General features: G+C 41.2%; 1 protein-coding gene across 4 annotated transcripts in view; it reads left to right on the top strand.

Annotated features, from left to right (window-relative positions):
* The first annotated feature begins 1,077 nt into the window (after positions 1-1,077).
* Positions 1,078-24,855, top strand: part of ide (insulin-degrading enzyme) — a 119,536-nt gene continuing 95,758 nt past the window's right edge. The window contains exons 1-4 of one of the 4 annotated variants that reach the window (XM_043712501.2): positions 1,078-1,495; positions 11,332-11,516; positions 13,766-13,973; positions 17,094-17,263. In XM_043712501.2, the coding sequence (XP_043568436.1) occupies positions 11,357-11,516; positions 13,766-13,973; positions 17,094-17,263 (538 nt within the window). In that variant the 5' untranslated portion in view covers positions 1,078-1,495; positions 11,332-11,356. The other 3 variants (XM_043712496.2, XM_043712500.2, XM_043712499.2) reach the window with 3 other exon arrangements.

Here is a 24,855-nt window from a genome sequence, read left to right as displayed (position 1 = left end):
CCCCAACTCCAAATCATCTATGTAAATTGTGAATAATTGCGGTCCTGACACTGATCCCTGAAGCACACCACTAGTTGGTGATTGCCAACCAGAATAGCACTCATTTATTCCCTATCATTGCTTCCTGTTGGTTAACCAATCTTCTACCCATTGCCCGTAACACCTTGCATCTTTATCTTATGCAGCAGCCTTGTTGAATGCCTTTTGGAAATTTAGATACACCATATCTACTGGGTCCCCATTATCCACTGTGTTCGTAATATCTTCATAGAATACCAATAGATTAGCTTAGTTAGGCATGATCTGCCCTTCATGAACCCGTGTTGCGTCTGACCAATGGGACATTTTCTATCTAGATGCCTTACTATTTCTTTAGACTCAAACATATTCCCCACTACAGAAGTTAAGCTAACTGGTCTGTAATTCCCCATCATTTATTTACCTCCCTTTTTAAACAGTGGCATCACATTTGCTGTTTTCCAATCTGCTGGAACTATCCCAGAGTCCTGGAAGTTTGGAAAATTACCACAAGTGCACTTGCTATTTCTCCTCTCCATCTCTTTTAGCACGCTGGGATGCATCCCATCAGGGCCGGGAGACTAGTCTACCCTTAGCTCCATTAGCTTGCCCAATAGCTTGCTCTTTCGTGATAATGATTATTTTGAAGTCCTCATCTACCTTCATCTCATTTAATTACTGGCATGTTATTCATGTCCTCCATTGTGAAGACCAACACAAAATACCTATTAAATGCCTCGGCCATTTCCTCAAGACCCATTACTAAATCCCTCCTCTAAAGGGCCAATGTTTACTTTAGCCAGTCTTTCCTTTTTATATATTTATAGAAACTTTTGCTGTCTTTATACTCTGACCAATTTTTTTCTCAATCTATTTTTCTTTATAGCTCGTTTTGTGGTTTTCTGTTGACCTTTAAAGCTTTCCCAATCTTCTAGATATACTCTGCGACTGACCTCTATGTTAAAAAAGACTAAGACTTAGTGTCTATCAAGCCAGGTTTTACTGTGACATCTGACTTGTTCAGTACTACCATCAGGTAGGAAACATAATTTAAATAACCGAGTGCAACTTTTGAGATAAGTACTGGACAATTCACCAAAGTTTTCACAATAAGTCCGGCAGGTTTCAGACAAACCAAAAGTCTAGGATTTCACTATGTAGCCCCTGTATGGTTTCAGCATTCACTGCAAAATCCAGACTATTTGAATTTCGAAACATTGGGACACAGCGACCGTGGTATCAAGGATTCGAATGGACGGCAACACATGGCAGAGGCTGTAGTCGGCCCAACTGATGAGCTGGTGTCCATAGTGTGTGGTTGGAAGAGGCATCAGTGTGAAACTCTTGCAGCAGTGATATGTTGTTATTTCTGGTGACCTTAATTCTAAGAGAATGAAACAAAGATTCTACGGTGATGACATCAGCAATGAGCCGCATATAAGGCGGTGATATCAGCTGGATTGTGATGTCACACACGGTGAGGGGCGATATTACCGGTTATTATCGCAGGTGCGTACGGTTCAGCGGCCGCGAGCCGGTATCCTCCCTCCGCTTACCCGTGCGCGGACGCTTAGGAGCCGCCAACCGAGTGACAGCCGCTCCGGAGTACCCGGCCTTTGGAGACACGCTGACAGGGTTGACGTGAGTACGATCCCGGCGCCTCGGACCGTGCAGAGTTTGAGGAGAGACTCCCCCCGCGCCCGTCCCCGTCCACCCTCCCGCATCTGTCCCGGGAGCGGTTCTCCAACCCCAACCCCCTTCTCCTCGGTTGGAGCGGGCGGACATGCAGAGCGTGGGGCGCCTGCTGCGGCTCTGCTATTCCCAGCGCCAGCGGTAAGTCTGGGGCCCGTGTGGAGTGAGAGCGCGGCCCCGGATTAAGGGGGGTAATGGATGGCCGGCCTCGCGCTTGGCCCTCTTCGCCCAAAACCAGCGGCCGGCGCTGCTCCACGGCTAGGCCCGGGCTGGGATAGGTCGAGGCCTGTGGCCGCGCCACGAGGTGCCGAGTCATGTCTCGGGGTGAAGGTCATTCTGTTGTGTGCAATAGTTGGGCACCTCCCGGTGGGGTAAAGAGACACTTTGGTCTCCGCCAGTAACACACGGCTCTGGGTTGGGCACTTGCCGGAGAAGCGGCGATAAACGGAGCCAGTTTGGAGCTGGCTGCGGGTTGTCCTTCCGGGAGAGTACCGAGGATTACAAACTTCTGAACTGAGTTCAACATGTTTTAGTAGCACCGTTCCCCGGGCCAGAGAGTGCTCGGGGATGGGCACTTCTCTCCAGTGTTACACCTACCATCTAACTTATTTAAACAGTATACTTTTAGATGGATTCTAACAATTATGTTATTCGGTGATTTGCTCCCTGAGATTAGTCAACCTCTCCACCATTCAATCATGCACTTCACTGTGGTCGCAACAAGATTCAGTAGAAACTGTGATATTTGAATGTTTGAAGAAACAGGACTAAGTTTTGAGAGGTCTGTACAATTTTAAATAAGATTACAACACAGGCCATTTAGAACATCTGCTTCATAAGAACGATCCATAACTCTTCCTGAAGCAATATAACAAACAGCCTTGAAGCCTCCCCATCGCTTCACTTTTTAACTTTGTGTTGCTTTAACTTTGATTTCACTACTCTCTTTGGCAAAGCATCAGCTGCAACAATACACTTTATTTTTAACAACAGTTATTGATATTTTCTTATTGCTCAATGGTGTGAGATCAGCTATCAAGTCACTCCACATCCTTTTTTTATGAGCATCTGTTTGTCATATGCTATAAAAGTTATCAAAGAAAACTATGAATAAATCATTTTATTAGTGTCTTTTTATCACAAATTTTAAGAGGAGTTAGTCATTTTTTTGTCTCCAGTTTCCTGAACAGTCTGATTTGGAAGAACTCAAACTATTTTACCAGCAGATGCCAGGCTGAGTGATCTGCCTTGGCCTGTGAATGGGATGTAATTTTCATTTTCTTAGTCTTTCTTAATCTGCTGTACTACTACAGAGGAATTGGCATGCTGATAAGGATTGAATCCAGGTTCCCTAATGTATAGATACAGTTTTATTTGTGTTTGCGTACCCAGAAATGAGTTTTTGGTTAGAAGTCCATTTCAGATTGTGTACTAGAGAGTCGTGTACGTTCCACTGTACTCTGTGTAGTCGTACATTTTCACTATCTGATGCAAAATCCACCAGAGAAAGGATTAGTTGAAAGATGGAACAGGATATTTTAATGAACTGCATTTAGAGTCTTAGAGATGTATAGCACGGAACAGAACCTTCGGTCCAACTCTTCCATGCCAACCAGAAATCCCAACCCAACCTAGTCCCACCTGCCAGCTCCTGGCCCATATCCCTCCAAATCCTTCCTATTCATATACCCATCCAGATGCCTTTTAAATGTTGCAATTTTACTTGTCTCCACCACTTCCTCTGGCAGCTCATTCCATACACATACCACCCTCTGAGTGAAATAGTTGCCCCTTGGGTCTCTTTTATATCTTTCCCCTCTCACCCTAAACCTATGCCCTCTAGTTCTGGACTCTCTGACCCCAGGGAAAAGGCTTTGTATATTTATCTTATCCATGCCCCTCATGATTTTATAAACCTCTATAAAGTCACCCCCCTCAGCCTCCGACGCTCCAGGGAAAACAGCCCCAGCCTATTCAGCCTTTCCCTCTAGCTCAAATCCTTCAGCCTTGGCAAATTCCTTGTAAATCTTTTCTGAACCCTTTCAGGTTTCACAACATCTTTGCGATAGAAAGGAGACCAGAATTGCACACAATATTCCAACAGTGGCCTAATCAATGTCCTGTACAGCCGCAACATGACCTCCCAACTCCTGTACTCGGTACTCTGACCGATAAACGAAAACATACCAAACGCCGCCTTCACTATCCTATTAACCTGTGACTCCACTTTCAAGGAGCTATGAACCTGCACTCCAAGGTCGCTTTGTTCAGCAACACTCCCTAGGACCTTACCATTAAGTGTATAATCCTGCTAAGATTTGCTTTCCCAAAATGCAGCACCTCATATTTACCTAGATTAAATTCCTTCTGCCACTTCTTAGCCCATTGGCCCATCTGATCAAGATCCTGTTGTAATCTTAGGTGACCTACACTGTCCACTACACCTCCAATTTTGGTGTCATCTGCAAACTTATTAACTGTACCTCTTATGCTCACATTCAAATCATTTATATAAGCAGTAAAAAGTAGAGGATCCAGCACTGATCCCTGTGGCACTCCACTGGTCACAGGCTTCCAGTCTGAAAAACAATCCTCCACCATCACCCTCTGTCTTCTACCTTTGAGCCAGTTCTGTATCCAAATGGCCAGTTCTCCCTGTATTCCATGAGGTCTAACCTTGCTAATCAGTCTCCCGTGGGGAACCTTGTCGAACGCCTTACTGAAGTCCATGTAGATTGCATCTACTGTTCTGCCCTCATCAATCCTCTTTGTTACTTCTTCAAAAAACTCAATCAAGTTTGTGAGACATGATTCCCCACGCACAAAGCCATATTGATTAGGGATAATCAGTCCTTGCCTTTCCAAATACATGTCCATCCTATCCCTCTGGATTCCCTCCAACAACTTGCCCACCACTGAAGTCAGGCTCACTGGTCTATAGTTCCCTGGCTTGTCCTTACCACCTTTCTTAAACAGTGGCACTACATTAGCCGACCTCCAGTTTTCCGGCACCTCACCTGTGATTATCGATGATACAAGTATCTCAGCAAGAGGCCCAGCAATCACGTCTCTAGCTTCCCACAGAGTTCTAGGGTATACCTGATCAGGTCCTGGGGATTTATCCATTTTAAGCATTTCAATCATCCAGCACTTCCTCCCCTATAGTATGGACATTTTTCGACATGTCACCATCTATTTCCCTACATTCTATATCTTACATATCCTTTTCCACAGTAAATACTGGTGCAAAATACTCATTTAGTATCTGCCCCTTCTCCTGCGGCTCCACACAAAGGCCGCCTTGCTGATCTTTGAGGGACCTATTCTCTCCCTAGTTACCCTTTTGTCCTTAAATGTATTTTGTAAAATCCCTTTGGATTCTCCTTAACTCTATTTGTCAAAGCTATCTCATGTCCCCTTCTTGCCCTCCTAATTTCTCTCTTAAGTCTACTCCTACTATCTTCTAAGGATTCACTCGATCTATCCTGTCTATACCTGACATATGCTTCCTTCTTTTTCTTAACCAAACCCTCCATTTCTTTAGTCACCCAGCATTCCCTATACCTCCCAGCCTTTTCTTTCATCCTATCAGGAATATACTTTCTCTGAACTCTTGTTATTTCATTTCTGAAGGCTTCCCATTTTCTAGCTGTCCCTTTACCTGCAAACATCTGCGCTCAATCAGCTTTTGAAAGTTCTTGCCTAATACTGTCAAAATTGGCCTTTTTCCAATTTAGAACGTCAACATTTAGATCTGGTCTATCCTTTTCCACCACTATCTTAAAGCTAACAGAATTATGGAGGCTGGCCCCAAAATGCTCCCTAACTGACACATGCCTTATTTCTCTGGAGTAGATCAAGTTTTGCACCTTCTCTAGTAGGTACATGCATGTACTGAATCAGAAAATGTTCTTGTACACACTTAACAAACTCTTCTCCATCTAAACCCTTAACACTATGGCAGTCCCAGCCAATGTTTGGAAAGTTAAAATCCCCTACCATAGCCACCCTATTATTCTTACAGATAGCTAAGATCTCCTTACAAATTTGTTTCTCAATTTTCCTCTGACTATTAGGGGGTCTATAATACAAGTATCCAGGAATATCCTCCATCAGCATAGATGCAATGCCTTCCCTTTATCAAAAATGCCACTCCCCCTTCTTTCTTGCTCCCTTTCTATCCTTCTTGTAGCATTTGTATCCTGAAACATTAAGCTGCCAGACCTGTCCATCCCTGAGCCATATTTCTGTAATTGCTATGCTATCCTAGTCACATGTTCCTAACTATGCCCTGAGTTCATCTGCCTTCCCTGTTTGGCCCCTTGCATTGAAATAAATGCAGTTTAATTTATCAGTTCTACTTTGTTCTGTGCTTTGTCCCTGGCTGCCCTGACTATTTGACTCGCCTTTGTTCTCAACTGTACCAGTCTCAGATTGAAATCTTTCCTCAATATCTCCCTGGGTTCCCCCTCTTTTCCACCCTCCCCACCCAGTAGTTTAAATCCTCCTGCGCAGCTCTAGCAAATTTCCCTGCCAGTATATTAGTCCCCTTCCAATTTAGGTGCAATCTGTCCTCCTTGTACAGGTCACTTCTACCCCAAAACAGGTTCCAATGATCCAAAAACATGAATCCTTCACCCGTACACCAGCTCCTCAGCCAAGCATTCATCTGCTCTATTCTCCTATTCCTGCCCTCACTAGCTTGTGCACTGGGAGTAATCCAGATATTACTACTGTTGAGGACCTCCTTTTTTAAATTCCTGCCTAAATCTCTGTAATTTCCCTTCAGAATCTCAACCTTTTCCCTTCCTATATCGTTAGTTCCAATGTGTACAATGATCTCCTGCTGGTCCCTCTCCCTCTTGAGAACATTCTGCACCCTCTCTGAGACATCCTTGATCCTGGCACCAGGGAAGCAACACACCATTCTGATTTTTTGGTGCTGGCCACAGAAACGTCTGGCTGTACCCCAGATTAGAGTCCCCTAACACAACTGATTGCTTGGAACCCAACGTACCTCTCTTTACATTAGAGACAGTCTCAATATCAGAAACTTGGCTGTTCGTGCTACGTACCCCTAAGTGTCCATCTCTCCCTACACTTTCCAAAGCAGAATACTTGTTTGAAATAGGGATAGCCACAGAAGACACCTGCACTATCTGCCTACCTCTCTTATCTTTCCTGGAGTTAACCCATCAGAAACAAATCCTGAGACAGAGAGGGAGCGAGGAAAAAGGAAACTTAAGCTAACTCCAAGCCCCAGTGGAGAGGCATTGAATCAGAGGAGAGGGGCGGCACGGTGGCTCAGTGGTTAGCACTGCAGCCTCACAGCGCCAGGGACCCGGGTTCGATTCCTGCCTCGGGCAGCTGTCTGTGTAGAGTTTGCATGTTCTCCCTGTGTCTGTGTGGGTTTCCTCCGGGTGCTCTGGTTTCTTCCCACAGTCCAAAGATGTGCAGGTGAGGAGAATTGGCCATGCTAAATTGTTCAGAGTGTTTGCTTGGATTAGTCATGGGTAAATGTAGGGGAATGGGTGGGCTTTTCTTCGGAGTTGTGGACTTGTTGGGCCAAAGGGCCTGTTGCCACAGTGTAGGGAATCTAATGTAAAAAAAAATGAATCAATTAACTGAATATTCAATTATCTGAATTCAATAGTGCCTGCCCAACTCGCTCGGATAATTGAGGTTCCTCTGTACACTTGAGCTATAATAGGTTTTTACAGAGTCAATATACTTCAGATTCCAGTTTCTGCAGTAATTTGCTCCTGCTTCATAATGATGTACAACATATACAAATGCCACAGCGTTGACATCGGGAGCTATTTCAACTTTGTACCAGCAGTAAATTTGTGCTTTGTTCAAGTTGAACTTGTTTGAATATTTGAATCTCAAGTTGCCACCAGCGTTTTTTTTTAATAAGTGTGCGACCCATATAATGTTTTTAGTTTTATAATTTCACTTTGCTGTAGATATAGAAAATGATTATCCTGACTGGTCTTTTATATTCATTTTAAAATCAAGCTTTTTGCTGTGGTTCAAGAAGAGATTATGCCACTGCCTTCTCGAGGGCTGGGCAACTACTATCTGCTTTGGCATTGGTATCTGTTCTCAGCTACTATTTGTTGTCAATTTTAAGTGCAGATGGAAATTGAGAATAAAAATAAAAATAAAAACTGATCAATTCAGGAAAAAACTGCCAATTCTTCCTGACCTGAGCTTCTTTCCACCTGAGCAATCCTTTTGGTATCTTCCTGAGGTCTGCTGCGGAACTATCTCTATCAACAACATGACCAGTTTTTCTATCATGTAAAGACTTTTTAATCATGTCCTCTAGATTTAAGCCTCAATCATTGATATAAACCACAAGAGGTAAGGGGGGGGGGGGGGGGGGGGGGGGGGGGGTGGTGGATTGGGAGGAACCTTGAATAAGAACACCTGTGACCAGCACACTTTGCTTCCTACCACTGATCCAATTTTGGATCATTGGATCTCATGGGCTTTTACTTTCTGACTAGTTTGTCAAGCGGAAAAGGAACATTGGAACAGGAGTAGGCCATTCAAGCATGTTGAGTCTGCTTCACCATCTAGTACAATGACGGCTGATTAAACGCTTCGATATCTTTAACCCACTTTATTCGCATAACCCTTTACACCATTGATAATCAAAAAAATTATCAAACTCTACTTTAAATATACACACTTAAATTTCCATGGTAAATTCCAAAGATTCATCACCCTCAGTAAACAGAATTCTCCTCCTATTGGTCCTAATTGATATCCCTCTTATTTTTAAATAGTGCCCCCTCCCCAACTCTGTCTATCCTTTTTAAGTAATTTCTAGGCTTCAATGGGAATCGCTTCTCATTCTTAGAAACTCTAGCTAATATGGACGAGTTCAAGAAAGCTTTTCAGACTGTCTAAGAGTAAGTCTGAACTGTTGTTGCACACTCTCTCTCTGGCAAAAGTAACTTTTTTTTTGAGATAAGGAGACCTGGTGTGGTCTAACCAAGCTCTTATGCAACTGAAGCAAGACTTCACTACTCCTGTCGTGAATGTGCTTGCAAAAAAAAAGCTAACGTTCAAGAGTCTTCTGATAGCTTACTACACCTGAATGGTAACTCCCAGTGATCTACTGAAAAAGACAGTCCAGTCCCTTCTCATGTTTACACTTTCCAACTTCTCTCTTTGAGGAATGTTATGCACATCTGTTCCTTCTACCTCACATTTTTCCATATTATATTTCATCTGCCTTGTTCTTGCCTAATCACCTAAGCCTGTCCAAGTTCCCCCAAGAAACATTTTCCATCTTCCTCAGCACAGACTTCTGCTTCGCTTTATATCATCTGCAAATTTGGAAATATTATATTGGTCCACGAGATCGAATTATTGAGATACAGGCAGTTACTGGGTTGTGAATGGATTCTGTTCTGGAGTCTGTTTGCAAGTCTTTGTCTCCAAATTGAAACACATTGGAAAGTGTAAGCACAGGAAATGTTTGTGTGTGGATCTTTAAAAACTAAATCAAGTATGGGATCATATTAGTAAATACTAACATTTGTAAGTCTGATGTTGATTGAATCAGGGACTACTTGTATATTAAATAAAGCTGGGTCTGAACTAATGATTCTTGTAATACCCTACTAGTCGCATTGTGAAAACTTGACAATGACCCATTTATTTCTGCTCTGTCCCTGTATGTTAGCCAATTGTTTAATCAGTGCTAGTACCTTACCTGGTGTACTGTATATTTTAATTTTCCTGACCAATCTTGTGGGAGTCCTTGTCCAAAGTCTTCTGCAAAATCCAAATATATTCTATTAATTCCTCTCGACAATTTTGTTAATAACATCTTCATAGAGTCAGAGATCTACAGCACGGCAAAAGGCCCTTTGACCTCATCGATCTGCACTGGTCAAAAACAACCACCACCTATTCTAATCCCATTTTCCAGCACTTGGCCCATAGTCTTGTATGCCTTGGTGTCATAGTATACGTTTAACTTGTTCTTGAATGTTGTGAGGATTGCAGCATCTACCACCCTTTTTGGCAGAGTTCCAGATTCCAGTCAATGGAATCTGGTGAAAACCAAATCCTCACATCTCCAAACCTCCAGCCCCTTCCCTTTAATGATATGTCTCCTAGTCATTGATCCCTCCATGGAAAAAGATTTCTTCCTGTCTTTGTCCCCTCATAATTTTACACATCTCAGTTATGTCCCCTGACCCCCTTAGCCTTCTCTGCTGCAAGAGAAACAGCCCTATTTTCTTAGAATCCCTATAGTGGTGAAACAGGCCATTCAGCCCAACAAGTCCACACCCACCCTCTGAAGAGTAACCTACACGGACCCATTCCCCTATTCTATTACTCTACCCTGACTAATGCACCTAACCTACACATCCCTGATCACTCTGGGCAATTTCGCATGGCCAATTCACTTAACCTGCACATCTTTGGATTGTGGGAGGAAACCCACATAGACAAGGAGAGAAAGTCGCCTGAGGCTGGATCAAACTCTAGTCCCTGGCACTGAGGCAGCAGTGCTAACCAATGAGCCACCATGCTGCCCTATTCTAGCTAACCTCTCTTCATAACTAAAACTCTAATATTTTGGAAAAACAATTTTGAATTTAAATAGGTTAGTTGTGAGGGTATGAAAGTGGACCCAGTGAAAGTGAGCTTGCAAGGACATCCAAGGACGTTTCGTAGAGGCAAAAGTATTTTTATAGTTTTGTTTGAGGTGCAAATCAACAATGATAAATATGTTATTGCAACCAGTACCATTCTGACTTGATGTTCATGCAACTGTTGTTGCAATAGTGAAATGTGTTAAGAAGCCTCCCTTTTCCCTTCCTAGCCCGTGGCTCAGATCTTCCCAAAGTGAGAATCAAGATTCTCAGTGGGGGCAGAAGCTGAAAGTTTTGGCTTGTGAGCTCCAAGGAAGTGATGAACGCCATGGGGCTGTCTGATTGACCTAACAGCTGCCCTCCCACATTAGCAGACAAGCCCCTTGAACATTTCCAGTCCTCCTCTGCCTCCACTGCTGCTGCCGCTGCCGCCTCCTACAAATACATCCCTACTTTTACTGAGGGATCTTGACGATGACTATCAAGCCTTGAAGTGATGTTATATTGGGGCAAAGTTTGGGAAATGCAGCTGATAGATGATGTGCCACACTGGCAAAGACTATACCTGACTGGGAATCAGTCTGGGATCTTTACAGTGTTAACCCACATATTGCTTTTACAGGGAAGTATTGGGAGAGTTTGTCTTGTTTGACCAAACACTTTCTTACTCAAGCACTTTGAAAACTCAATGGTTGTCCCTTAATTGTTGCATTTGTGAGCAATTTCTTGCTTGACATTGATCTTTTATTATTGCAGCAATGTACAATTTGATATTTGTCTCTGTCATTTCAGATGGCTTTCTTAGATCAAAAGAGCATTTGGTGGAAATTTAATACAAATTGTCTTGGAGTTGCATCCAATAACCTGTCTACAGATGACAGCACTTTCAATTTGAGATGCTATTCAGGAGTTCTACTTATGTTTACATTTCTACCGATCGCTTACTTGAATCAGCAATGTAGTAATATGTTATATTTACTGAAATGTCTCCCATTTGCAGCCTGCAGCCAACAAGAAACCTGAGAATGAATAACCCTTCCATCAAGAGAATAGTGACCAATGTTATCAAATCTCCTGAGGATAAACGTGAATATCGCGGATTGGAACTCTCTAATGACATTCGTGTGTTACTCATTCATGATCCCACTACTGACAAGTCTTCTGCAGCCCTGGATGTTCACATTGGTACTAATATCAGTTAAAATATTAATGGTTCTTCTGTGTATCCTTTGTGAAATGTGCTTTTGGTATACAATCTTGTGATTGTTCCTGCTTACACAGTGGTTCAGCGGTTAGCACTGCTGCCCGTCTGTGCCAGCGACCTGTGTTAAATTCCAGCCTTGCAGCGGTCTGTGTGGAGTTTGCATGATCTTCCCATATCTGCATGGGTTTTCTGTCAGGTGTTACATTTTCCTCCCACAGTCCAAGGATGCGCAGGTTAGGTGGATTGACAATATTAAATTGCCCCATAGTGTCCAGGGATATGCAGGCTGGGTAGATTATCCGTGGTAAATGCTAATTGGGGCAGACTCAATGAGTCGAATGGTCTCTATGTACACTGTGATCCTGTTCTGTTTTTAATTATTATCAAACTGGACCAACGCAAAAAGAATGGGCATAGCCATATGATTTTGTCTTATCCTTCAGACCAAAGCAATTTATAGTGCTGTATCTTTGAAATAGTTATGACCATGTTTTAGAAAAGCAGGAGGATGATGAGGTTATGACCTATGCATTCTTTTTAACACACGATAAACTAGTTAATCAATTATTTTTGCCTGACTTTGAAAGCTTTCATATGATACCGGGGTTGATAAGTCAACTATTTTGACTCTTATCGTATCTAATCGGCACATTGAACTTACCATTTTAATTAGCACAATCACTTCTACTTTGAGATTTTTTTTAACTCCTGGTTCTTTTGCTGAAACTGCAAGCTCTAATTTCATGAACATTCTTCGTGTACTGTGTTGCTGAGCACTCAGCCTTAGTTGAGCTGCAGTTCATTTCAGTTAAGCTGAAACCAGAGCCATTATCTTTGCTTCTGCCAATAGCTTTAAACCTTTGTCAACAGTTCACCTTCTGGCCACTTTCTCAGGTTGAGCTCAGCTTTTCACCACCCCCGTGCCCTACCTGCTGCACGTTGTGCCTTGGTTGCGTATCTCTGTCATGTCGATTGCTGACTTGGAGCTTTGCAGCAGCCACAGGTTATTCTTTTTTTGATGTACGTTGCTGAAATAATTATATCTGGCTGTTCAAATGCTGGTCAACCATTCGTCATCCATGCTGTTTAGGTTTAAAGTGATTCCAAATTCTACTCCCCATACCCTAGTTCTGCTCACTATATCTGCAATTGTCCATTTTGGCCTTTTTTGGTTTAAGGCCCCCAACATCGTTCAAAACCCTTTATTGGTTTGTATGCCTCTGATTCCTGTAAATGTCACCTGTCATAGAATCCTACAATGTAGAAAGAGACCATTCTGCCCATTGAGTCTGTGCTGACCCTCTGAAAAATGTCCCATCCCCTCCACCTATCCGTGTGACCCTGCATTTACTGTGGCAATCCAGGTAGCCTGCACATCTGTAGAAACTATGGGCAATTTAGTCTGACCACTTGGCACAAATCACCTTTCTTCCATCTTTTACCTTTTTATACATTTTTGTCTCCCTTTTGTCCCACCATTACTGGCTTTTTTTTTTCTGCTATTTAGGTAGTTTCTGGATTTCCTTATTTGAATATATAACAAACTTAGCAGAATATTCATAATTTCCTTGCTAGAATGTTAGAAAGAATATCTCTCAGAAGGAAAATGAGAATTCCCTGCAAGAGTTTGAGTGGTTCCAATTTGTTAATCGTTATTCAATTCTTTGGACCTAAAGTCCTTTTTTATTGCATTAAATAGTTATGCGCTCAACAATTTTACTCCATTTAAAAATGGAAAATAAACTATTACAAAACAAATTTAAAGATTTTAAAATATCACAAGCCCTTGCCTGTTGTCTCTTGTTCCTTTTATGTATCGAGCCTGTGTCTTTCCCTGGACCTGTACTCTCTAAATTCCTATCAATTAAAGTTACTTAATTATCTTTTTTAAAAAAAGATTATCCAACTGGCTGATATTTGACTTTTTCTTGTCATTCATTTGAATTAACAAACATTGACTATACTATTTCTACAAGTCAGCAAGTTTGTCTGTCAAGATATAAGGTTGTAATCGTACAATTTAATTGTATTATTTTAAAAACGTCCTTTTTAACTGAGAGTGCTTTGAACATTGTTTCACACTTCCTATTGTGCATTTCCTATTGTATGTTTTTTAAAAAATATGCTCATTCATCATTTAATAAATATTTTTGAATGTTATAAGCAAAATGTTTAGGATTTAAGCACAACCTTTAAACTGTCGTTTTCCTAATTTTTATTTTTGTTTCAGGCTCCTTGGCAGATCCCAAAGAGATACCTGGACTTGCCCATTTTTGTGAACATATGCTTTTCTTAGGAACTGAGAAGTATCCAAAGGAGAATGAGTACAGTCAGTTCCTCAGTGAACATGCTGGGAGCTCAAATGCATTTACCAGTGGGGAACATACCAACTACTATTTTGATGTATCAAATGAGCATTTGGAAGGTGCCCTGAATCGGTAATTGTCGATAGAATAGTTAATTTCTTTGTTTTGTGTGTTCATCTGTCTGTTAGCAGCTGCACACTGTTGTTGCACTTCTTTCGCTTTATACCAGACCTTCTGTTTAGATGAAAAACCCCATTATGTGTGACCCTTCATATAGTTTGAGGAGTGGAACAGCTCATTTCAATGTGCTTACTTGGGGAAGCTGACCTTTTTGTAATTGGATGTACTTATCTTGTTTTCATATCTTAACAGGTGTAAGTAACTTATGCAAAATTAATTTCCAATACTTTTCTGGCAGAGGGCTTTTGTACATTTGAGAACTTGTGTACTTCTCCTACTTCCTCCACTTCTAGCAAATTGTTTTGGCCTTTTAAATAACAGCATTGGACGTTAATTAAAATATAAAATTCTCAATCAAGTCACCTGTCCGATAGTCTTTTGCTCCCCCCACCCCCAGCCTAGATGAATGGGACAGGCTTTAGCTTGGCTATTGCTGCCAGAATATGCCTGGCATGCACAGATTAGGGTGCACACCTTATTTAGTGGAATATTGGCTGAATTGAGAGTGTTAGGCATCCTCACCCTTGTTGGTCCATCCGATTTTACCTTGGAGAAAGTGAGGACTGCAGATGCTGGAGATCAGAGCTGAAAATGTGTTGCTGGAAAAACGCAGCAGGTCAGGCAGCATCCAATGAGCAGGAGAATCGACGTTTCAGGCATGAGCCCTTCTGCCACAGAAGAAGGGCTCATGCCCGAAACGTTGATTCTCCTGCTCCTTGGATGCTGCCTGACCTGCGCTTTTCCAGCATCCGATTTACCTCCATTGCATCCATTCTGGACAGAACTCATGCCTTTTGAAATGCTCAAAACTATCAAAATAATCAGATATTCAAAAACATTAATTCTAACTACAGTCAGTTCTTTATAATGTGATGGTTTTTTTTAGATTAGATTCCCTACAGTGTGGAAACAGGCCCTTCGGCCCAACAAGTCCACACCGACCCTCTGAAGAGTAACCCACCCAGACCCATTTCCCTCTGACTAATGCTATGGGCAATTTAGTTTGGCCAATTCATCTGACCTGCACATCTTTGGATTGAGAGGAAACCCATGCAGACACTGGGAGAATGTGCAAACTACACACACAGTCACCTGAGGCAGGAATTGAACCCAGATCCCTGGCGCTGAGGCAGCAGTGCTAACCACTGAGTACTATGCTGCCCTGTGCAACTGTGTGTTAGAGAAAAGTTGTGCATTGCAAACAGTGTTTAGTGTTGGCAATGTAATCATGTTACAGCTAACACAAATTTTTAAAAGTTTGTCCTTTAGAAACAGCATCCCTAATTTATCAAACAGGTTACATTGAATTTACGTTGCCGAAACGCACATAATAGCAGAATGACCTGTACTCCTAGAAGATGTCAGGCAAAATATATGCAGTCTCCTTGATAACTGTCTACAAAAACCCTGTAAAGCTGAATCCAGTATTGGGGTTTGGAGCTCAGCTAATGAATTTCCATGCATAGCTGCTTAAAAAAAGTTCAATAGAGTCAAATACATAATACATATTTTCAGTAGTGGCCTATTTTTCCACAGCTTCAGAATGCTCAGCAGATGGTTGGACGATTGATCAAAGAAAAGTTAACTCTCAGGATTCAAATGACATTGGAATTTAAGTACTGTTGAATGCAGTGAAGCAATTTTATCCCCAATGTTAAGCGCACTAATACCACTAGCACTTAAATAATTCTGGTCTGTTTATTGGTGTTGACATCTTGAAAAGAGCTGTGACACATTTAATATGTACTAATACAGAGGAAACTTGATTATCCAAATACCAGTTATCTGAAAATTGGATTATTCGAAGGAGATCTCGAGGTTCCGAGAGAAACAAAATGATGTGTTTCCAGCAGTGATTGTGTCTTTTGTTTAGTGATTATCTCTCTCTTGCGCTCCCCCCACACACACTGGTGTGTCTACAGAATGGTGTACCCTAACACACACCCCCCCCCCCCCCCCCCCCCCAAGGAATAATCTCTCCAACATTGTCCTGTACAGGGCAAACGTGGAACCTGTCAAAAGTTGTGTGTGGCTGTGCTATTTGGGGACTTACCCCACAAAGGCAGCAGTCTTGTTGTGCAGTCCGGTTGCCCCAGAAGGGGTCCAAGGGCTTGACAGGTGGCGGTGAGGGGGGTGTGGGGTTGGACGAGGTTGAGTGGGCAGGGTTGGACAGGATTGGTGGCCCGGGATGTTATATGCTGCTGCAGTCTCCTGAATAGGGAGCAGACTTTAAAACTCCGAGCCCCAGAGGATAGGGATTTAATCGATTATCTGAGCGCAATATTGTCCACCCATCACATTCGGATGATAGAGTTTCCACAGTACATTGAAATGCAAATTGTCAGCACCTTTCAAACTTACTTGTCAAATATTTTGTGCAAATGAACTTGTGCTCACACCACCTCTGAACTCCAGTAAACTGCATCGTCTACCAAAACTGGCCTGACTTGGTGGCAATAGTGAGGAGTTGAGAGTGGGATGCTGGAAAGGAGCAGCAGGTGAGGCAGCATCAGAGGAGAAGGAGAATTGTTGTTTCAGACAAGAGCCCTTCATCGGAAATTAATGAGGCAATAGTGAGGAGTCTAGAATGTCCTTTCCTCCATTAGACCAGAAATAGACAGGATTGCAGAACACCAACATTGGACCTGGTTCCTTAAAATTGCACGTGAGAGAAATCTCAGAATACAGTCTTATCTGCCATTTTTAAATCCTGGCTCTTCCATTCCAATATTGACTGATATTTGAAAATTTAGCCCTATAATTTTATTTTTGGAATTTAGTAAGTATTCATCCTATCAATCAGAGCTCTGGTAGCAAGGCAGTGTTATTCTACTTCTATTTTCTTTCTTTCTGAAGCTTGCCATTGACCACTTGCGTAGATAGCAGTAAATAGGTAATATTTTAACCAAACACCATTTATGATACTTTGCTGATAAGTAGTCTGTCTCTGTTGGAATTTTGCTCTGTATTGTTTTAGGCACATGCAGTGTAGCTCTCTTAAAGCAAATGTCGTGCAATGTGGATGTTTGTACCTTGAAGCTTTACTTAATCACTTTTTTTAATATAAATTAGGTTTGCCCAGTTTTTCCTTTGCCCTTTGTTTGATGCCAGCTGTAAAGATCGAGAAGTCAATGCTGTTGACTCTGAGCATGAGAAAAATCTAATGAATGATGCTTGGAGACTGTTCCAGTTGGAGAAATCTACAGGCAACCCAGAACATCGGTTTAGTTCATTTGGAACAGGTTAGTCTTTAATACCAGTTCTGATGAAGGATCACAGACTTGAAATGTTACCTTGATGATCTAAACAAGATTTGGATAGTCCATTGCTTCTCTCCTCCCACCCCTATTCCACTACACTTAGCGTAAATATAAATGCTTTATCCAGCTACTGATATCTCCAATTATACTCTTCTTTTAATTCTAAATCTAGTATGGATAAAGATCCATCAACCCAAAATTCTTTTCCGACATGGCCAAATTATACATTTTGTGAAAACGAGACTTATTTGCAAAGATATGAAGTGATGAACACAGTTTGAAGTATAAATGTCTACCCTTCTTTAAAAAAAAATGTGATCTCTACCTTTTTCTTGTGCAAGTTATAAGCCCTCTCCCTCGACCAGAAACTATACTGGACCAGGCACAAAGATACTGTGGCTGCAAGAGCAGATCAGAGGCTGGAATTCTGCAGCAAGTAACTCTTCTCCCAACTTCCCAAAACCTGTCTTCCATCTGCAAAACACAAGTAATGTGTGACAAACCACTTTGCTGAATAGTGCAGCTCCACCAATACTTGAGAAGCTGAGCACACCCATGAAAAGAATCCTGGTATCTGGATTGGTACCCATCCGTCAATGTCAGCACTCACTCCCAATGCCAGTGCACAGTGGCAGCAGTATATACCATTTACAAGATGCACTGCAGAAATCACCTAGGCTCTGACAACAGCAGCTTCCAGTTTTGCAATCTCTATCACCTAGAATGACAAGAACAGCAAATTCATGGAAACACTGCCATCTGCAAGTTCCCCACTCACCATCCTTATTTTGCACGATATTACTATTTTTTTCTCTGGATCAGAATCCTGAAACTTCTTTCTGAATAACACTGTCAGTATACCTAAATCAAAATGAGTGTGAAGGTTCACGAAGGTGGTTCATCATACCTTATCTCTGCAGTAACTTAACAGGGCACTTGGTTCAAGGGCATTAGGAATTGGCACCAATGCTGGTCAGCCAACAATGTCCACATGTTGTGAATTTATTTATATATCATATGCATTTTTCATGTATTAACATAATTACTATTCGAACTGGACTCTCTTGAACTTGGATGTTTATATTGATATATGAATATAGCAGTTTCATTTTTTTTGGATGAACATACAATTATTGCTTGAAGATTTCTATTCTACATTCTTAACTATTCAAATGATTTTTGAACTTGTACTTTGTTTTAAATAGACATTGTCCTATTAAATTGATGTATCTGTTAGTAACTGAGAAATACACATGCTGATAGGCCAACAAAATAAACTTGCATTCAGGCATTTTAAAGTCCAAAGGGTTGCTTTTTCTTCATTATTCTTTCATGGATGGTGGTGTTACTGACCAGGCCAGTATTTGTTGCCTATCCCTAATGTCCTCAAACTAGTAGCTTGCTCAGTCATTTTAGAGGACAGTTAAGAGTCCAGCCATATTAATGTAGGTCTGGAGTCACATGTAGACCAGATCAGATAAGGAATCAGATTTGGTCCTTAAGGAATGTTGATGAATCTGATGGTATTTTATATATTCAATTGGTGGAGGAATTTGAACCCATGTTCTCCTATCTCTGGATCACTAATAATATTATCATGATACCACATTTGTCCTAAATTTTTCAACTTTTTTTTATCTGTTGTCTTTCAAAACTGTTAATCTTAGCTAGCTGACCAATCTCCGATCAGCCAGGTAGACTCCAGTAGGTCAGGATGTTTACCTTCAACAAAAATGTACCTTCAACATGACCGGGGCAATGTGTGCTAGTGTATGGTTTCTGTTCAGCATGGATCAATCACTTTGGCTGCTGCTGCTTCATTTATAATCAGTTCATCAGCTGCTTCATAAAAGCAGGCAGAAATACTCAGCAACTGCAAAACAAAACTTCTGTGCATTTTAACATTTGCTGTTTGCTCAAGTTTGAAGATTAAGCTTGCTTTTATTATATTTTAAATGTATTTGACTCCACTGTAATTAAGTTGAAAATTGTTCACCACTCACTCTAGTCTTCACAATAATCTGTGCCTTAGTCTCAGTGGTGTGTATTTTCAAGTTGTCTCTAACTTGGATTCAAACTAATTTTGTATTTGTCATTGAGGTGGCACAGTGGCTGTCTGTGTGGAGTCTGCATGGGTTTCCTCCAGGTGCTCCAGTTTCCTCAATCCAAAGATGTGCAGGTCAAGTGAATTAGCCATGCTAAATTACCCATGGTGTTAGGTGCATTAGTGAGGGGTAAATGTAGGGTAGGGGGAATGGGTCTGGGTGGGTTACTCTTCAGAGGGTAGGTGTGGATAGTTGGGCTGAAGGCTGTTTCCATACTGTAGGGAATCTTAATCGAATCTAATTTCTCTGTCCTGTAGAAAAGGAGAATTTAATATAGAATGCTTTCCTTGCTGACAAATTACATTTAACAAAACGTACAAAATTTGAAAGAAATTGGTGAAAAGCAAGGAAAAGAGAAATTGAGCCATTTGGAAGAACAGGTTGGAAATAAAAACTGTTGCAGCACTGTGGGAACATGTACCATAAGCATATGTTGCTGTAGCTTGACTTTTGAAAATAGTGTCTTTAAAGAATATCTTGGAGGTTTTTACCAAAAGCAATGCACTTTCAATTATACTCTAATACAGCAGTATAATTTGGCAAGAAGTTTAATTTTAAAAATTGGACAGTGAGAAAGTGATTTTTTTTCAACAAAACCCATTTAAACAGGAAGATATTAAGTGAATGAAAAATTGAGCTGAATGGTTACTGAATGATTGATTGATCAGTTCTCTTGATTTCACTTGCATGTACACAGATTAATTTGAGTGCTTGCATTGGACAGGCCACAAGAGAATTGTGCGCATCCTGTATTTTCAGAGATTTGTCAAACTATTCTGTGACTGATGTGAAAGCACCAATATGGGTGTGAGAAAATCATCGAAAATTATCTTAATATTACAAGATGGCAGAAAGAATGCCTGCAGTTTTTCTAAAATTGGTTTGCTTATTTTAACTTTTTTTTTCTGCCTGAAGTGTCAACATTGTTTTCTGTCTTCAGTGTTTCATATGATTGAAGTCCATTAAATAAAAGTTAGAATCATTCAATAATTCTTGCACCGAAGGAGGCCATTTAGTTTGTGAAGTCCATTAACACTGTCTGTAAGGGCAATTTAGCTATCCAACTTTGATGTCTTTTTTTAATTTGCCCATAAATTTACAATTCTTTCCCTTCAATTAGTTATCCAGTCCCTTTTGAAGGGCACAATGGAACCTGCCTCAACCACCTGCTGAACCAGTGCATGCCAGATCATCACTGCCTATTGCTTTTCTGTTCTTTTGCTAGTCACTTTAACTTTGCTTCCACTGTTTTGCAATGTTTCAGCCAATAGGAACAGTTTCTCCCTCTGTATTTTGAACAGATTGTTTACAAACACCTCTAGCAAATCACCTTTCAATTTTCTTGAAGGAAAGCAACTGTGTTCTTGTGAACCTTTTCTGTCCCATCTCGAAAACCTTGCTGTTCTTATTTAGTGTCTCCAATCAGACACACTTTTCCAATTGAGATTAAATCAATGTTTTGTTCAGGTTTATTATAACTTCCTTCTATATCTTTACTTTTATTTATAAAACTTCAGGATCCTGTATACCTTTATTAACCATCTTCTCAGCTTGGCCTGCCATCTTCAATGCGAAGAGAACAGGTAGCAAGTCGCCCTTCTGTTCCTACACTCGGTTAGAATTGTGCCTTTTTATTTTCTGTTGTTGTGATTTCTCGGAAGTCGTTTTTTTTTAAATAATCTGGAATATCAACAGTGAACTTTCAATGAACCCTTTTAAAGAAACCATTCAGAAAACTAAACAATCTTTCAAAAATTAATGCCTTCAAGCAATGTTAACTGCAGAGCATCTTTGGGGGAAAAAAAGCTTATTTTAGAAAAAATATAATCAACCTGTTCGGACTGTTATTCCACCCTTTGGAGCAGGTGGGACTCTAACCTGGACCTCCATTTGACCATGAGGACCCAAAGCATCCTTGTAACAGTGTTTGGGTAATATTAAAAGCATCCTTGTAACAGTATCCAAAAATCACTTCGCACTCCAGTGTTAAATTTCAAGTGCAATGCCTCTTCCTGTATCATCAATCTGTCCATGTCCCTTGAAGTCTATCTCTAGCCTTCTCTTAATTCATACTACAGTTTTGTAGTATCTGCAAATTTTAAAATTATGCTTGTACACCCAGTCTGTGTCATGAATGAATGTCGAGGAAAAATTGATCCTGGTGCCAATCCCTAATGAATTCCACTGTATATGGAAATGATTATGACTGTGTTCTAGGCTGATGCTTGGTGTAACACAACTCTTCACCTTATTAGGAAGGAGGACTTGTCAGGGAGATTAAGTATGGTTGTTGGTGTCTGGGTTGATATTGGGTGATCTACTCAATTTTGTTCAACATTTCAGTAGCACTTTGATAGAACTGAGAGCTTGCTGGTCACTTTGAATTCTGTAGATCTGGAATATATATATTCCAGACCATATAAGGAAAGTTAAGTAAACAAATGAGAGAAGATGAGAGGCAATTATATGGAGTGTAGAGTCTGCTCCCCATTCAGTGTGATCATGTCTGACCTCCAACTTCAGTTTTCCTGATGACCTCATATATTTCTCCATTCTCTGAAAGACCAAACATCTGTCTATTTCAACCTTTTGAATATGTTTAATATTGGTGTGTCTGTAGCCTTCTGAGGTCAAGGGTTCCAAAGATTCAAAACCCTTTTCAGTGTATAAATTTCTCCTCCTCTGTTCTAAATAGTCATAGAAATGTACAGCATGGAAACAGACCCTTCGGTCCAACTCGTCCATGACAACCAAATATCCTAACCTAAGTTAGTATTTGCCAGCACTTGGCCCATATCCCTCGAAACTCTTCTTCTTTGTGTACCCATCCAGATGCCTTTTAAATGCTGTAATTATACCAGCCTCATCCACTTGCTCTGGCAGCTCATTCTAAACACTCACCACCCTCTGTGTGGAACAATTTTCCCCATTGGTCCCTTTTATATCTTTCCCCTCTCACCCTAAACCTATGGCCTCTAGATCTGGACTCCCTGCACCCCAGGCAAAAGACCTTGCATATTTATTCGATCCATGCCCCTCATGATTTTATACACCTTTATAAGGTCACCCCTCGGATTCCGGTGCTTCAAGGAAAGCAGCCTCTCCCTATTGCTTAAAACCTCCAACCTGGCAACATCCTTGTAAATCTTTTCTGAACCCTTTCAAGTTTCACAACATCCTTCTAACAGGAAGGAGACCAGAATTGCATGTAATATTCCAACAGTGGCCTAACCAATGTCCTGTACAGCCGCAACATGACCCCTCAACTTCTACACTCAATGCTCTGACCAATAAAAGAAAGCATCCCTAACCCTAACCCCCCTTCACTATCCTATCTACCTGTGACTCTACTTTTCAAGGAGTTGTGAACCTGCACTCCAAGGTCTCTTTGTTCACTCCTGTTCACTCTGATTTGCTTTTCCAAAATGCAGCACCTCTCATTTATCTAAATTAAACTCCATCTGCCACTCCTCAGCCTGTTTGCCCATCTGATCAAAATCCTGTTGTACTTGAAAAGTAACCTTTTTGCTGTCCACTGTACCTACAAGTTTGGTGTCATCTGCAAACTTATTAGCTATACCTCCTATGTTCACATTCAAATCATTTATGAAAATAACGAAAAGCTGCCGACCTAGCACCGATCCTTGTGGCACTCCATTGGTCATAGGCCTCCAGTCTGAAAAACAACTCTCCACCACCACCCTCTGTCTTCTACATTGCTACTTCTCCCTGTATTCCATGAGCTCAGCCTCCCATGAGGAACCTTGTTGAATGCCTTACTGAAGTCCATTTAGATCACGTTTACCGCTCTGACCTCATCAATCCTCTTTTGTTACTTCTTCAAAAAACTCAAAGTTTGTGAGACATGATTTCCCATGCACAAAGCCATGCTGACTATCCCTAATCAGTCCTTGCCTTTCCCAATACATGTAAATCCTGTCCCTCAGGTTCCCTCCAACAACTTGCCCACCACTGAGGTCAGGCTCACCGGTCTATAGTTCCCTGGTTTTTCCTTACCACCTTTCTGAAATAGTGGCACCACATTAGCCAACCTCCAATCATCCCTGAGACTATCGATAATAACAATTATCTCAGCAAGGGGTCCAGCAGTCACTTCCATAGCTTCCCACAGAGTTCTACAATACACCCGGTGAGGTCCTGGTGATTTATCAGTTTTTATGCATTTCAAGACATCCAGCACCACCACTTCTGTAATATGGACCTTTTTTGAGATGTCACTCTCTCTGTTTCCCCACATTCCATTTCTTCCATGCCCTTCTCCACAGGAAATAATGATGTGAAATAATCGTTTAGTATTCCCCCCCCCCCAATGTCCTGCAGTTCCACACATTGGCTGCCTTGCTGATCTTTCCTAGTTAACCTTTTGTACTTAATGTATTGGATTCTCTTAACCCTATTTGCCAAAGCTATCTCATGTTCCTTTTTTTTTCGCATTCCTGATTTCCCTGTTTAAGTATACTTCTACTGCCTTTATACTCTTCTAAGGAATGATTTGATCTCTCCAGTCTATACCTGATATATCCTTTTTTTTATTCCAGGAGAAAGTGAGGACTGCAAATGTTGGAGATCAGAGTCACGAGTATGTTGCTGGAAAAGCACAGCAAGTCAGGCAGCATCTGAGGAGCAGATTCCTGATGAAGGGCATATGCCCGAAACGTTGATTCTCCTGCTCCTTGGATGCTGCCTGACCTGTGCTTTTCCAGCAACACATTCTCGACCATATTCTTTAGTCATTTTTCTCAACCAAAACCGCAATTTCTCTAGTCATCCAGCTTTTCATACACCTCCCAGCCTTTCCTTTCACCCTAACAGGAATATACTGTCTCTAGATTCTTGGAGTTATCTTTTTTTTTTGAAGGCTTCCTATTTTCCAGTCGTCCCTCTTCATACAAATGCCTGCGCCCAATCGGCTTTTGAAAGTTCTTGGCTAATACTGTCAAAATTAGCCTTCCTCCAATTTAGAACTTCAACTTTTCCATCACTTTTTTTTAAAACTAATAGAATTATGGTCAGTGGCCCCAAAGTGCTTCCTCACTGACACCTCAGTCACCTGCCCTGTCTTATTTTCCAAAAGTAGGTCAGGTTTCGCATCTTTGCTAGTAGGTACATCCACATACTGAAGCAAAGTTTTCTTGTGCACTTTTAGCAAATTTCCTCTCCATCTAAACTCCTAACACTATGGCAGTCCCAGTCTATGTTTGGTAAGTTATAATCCCCTATTATTCCTACAGATAACTGAAATCTTTTTACAGATTTGTTTCTCAATTTGCCACTGACAGTTGAGGGGTCTATAGTGCAATCCCAAAAAGTGAACATTTTTCTTATTCCTCAGTTCCATCCGAATCACTCTTCCTGTAATCTCCCCCCTCCCCATTTTCTATCCTTCTATAGCATTTGTATCCTGGAACATTTAAGCTGTCAGTCTTGTCCATTCCTGAGCCACAATTC

This window comes from Chiloscyllium plagiosum, unplaced genomic scaffold, assembly GCF_037043375.1.
Source record: "Chiloscyllium plagiosum isolate Xiang-an unplaced genomic scaffold, Cpla_swu_hap1 HiC_scaffold_22, whole genome shotgun sequence".
Taxonomy (NCBI): Eukaryota; Metazoa; Chordata; class Chondrichthyes; order Orectolobiformes; family Hemiscylliidae; genus Chiloscyllium; species Chiloscyllium plagiosum.
Note: the sequence above shows the minus strand (reverse complement) of the source record. Positions and strands in the feature narration are given on the sequence as shown.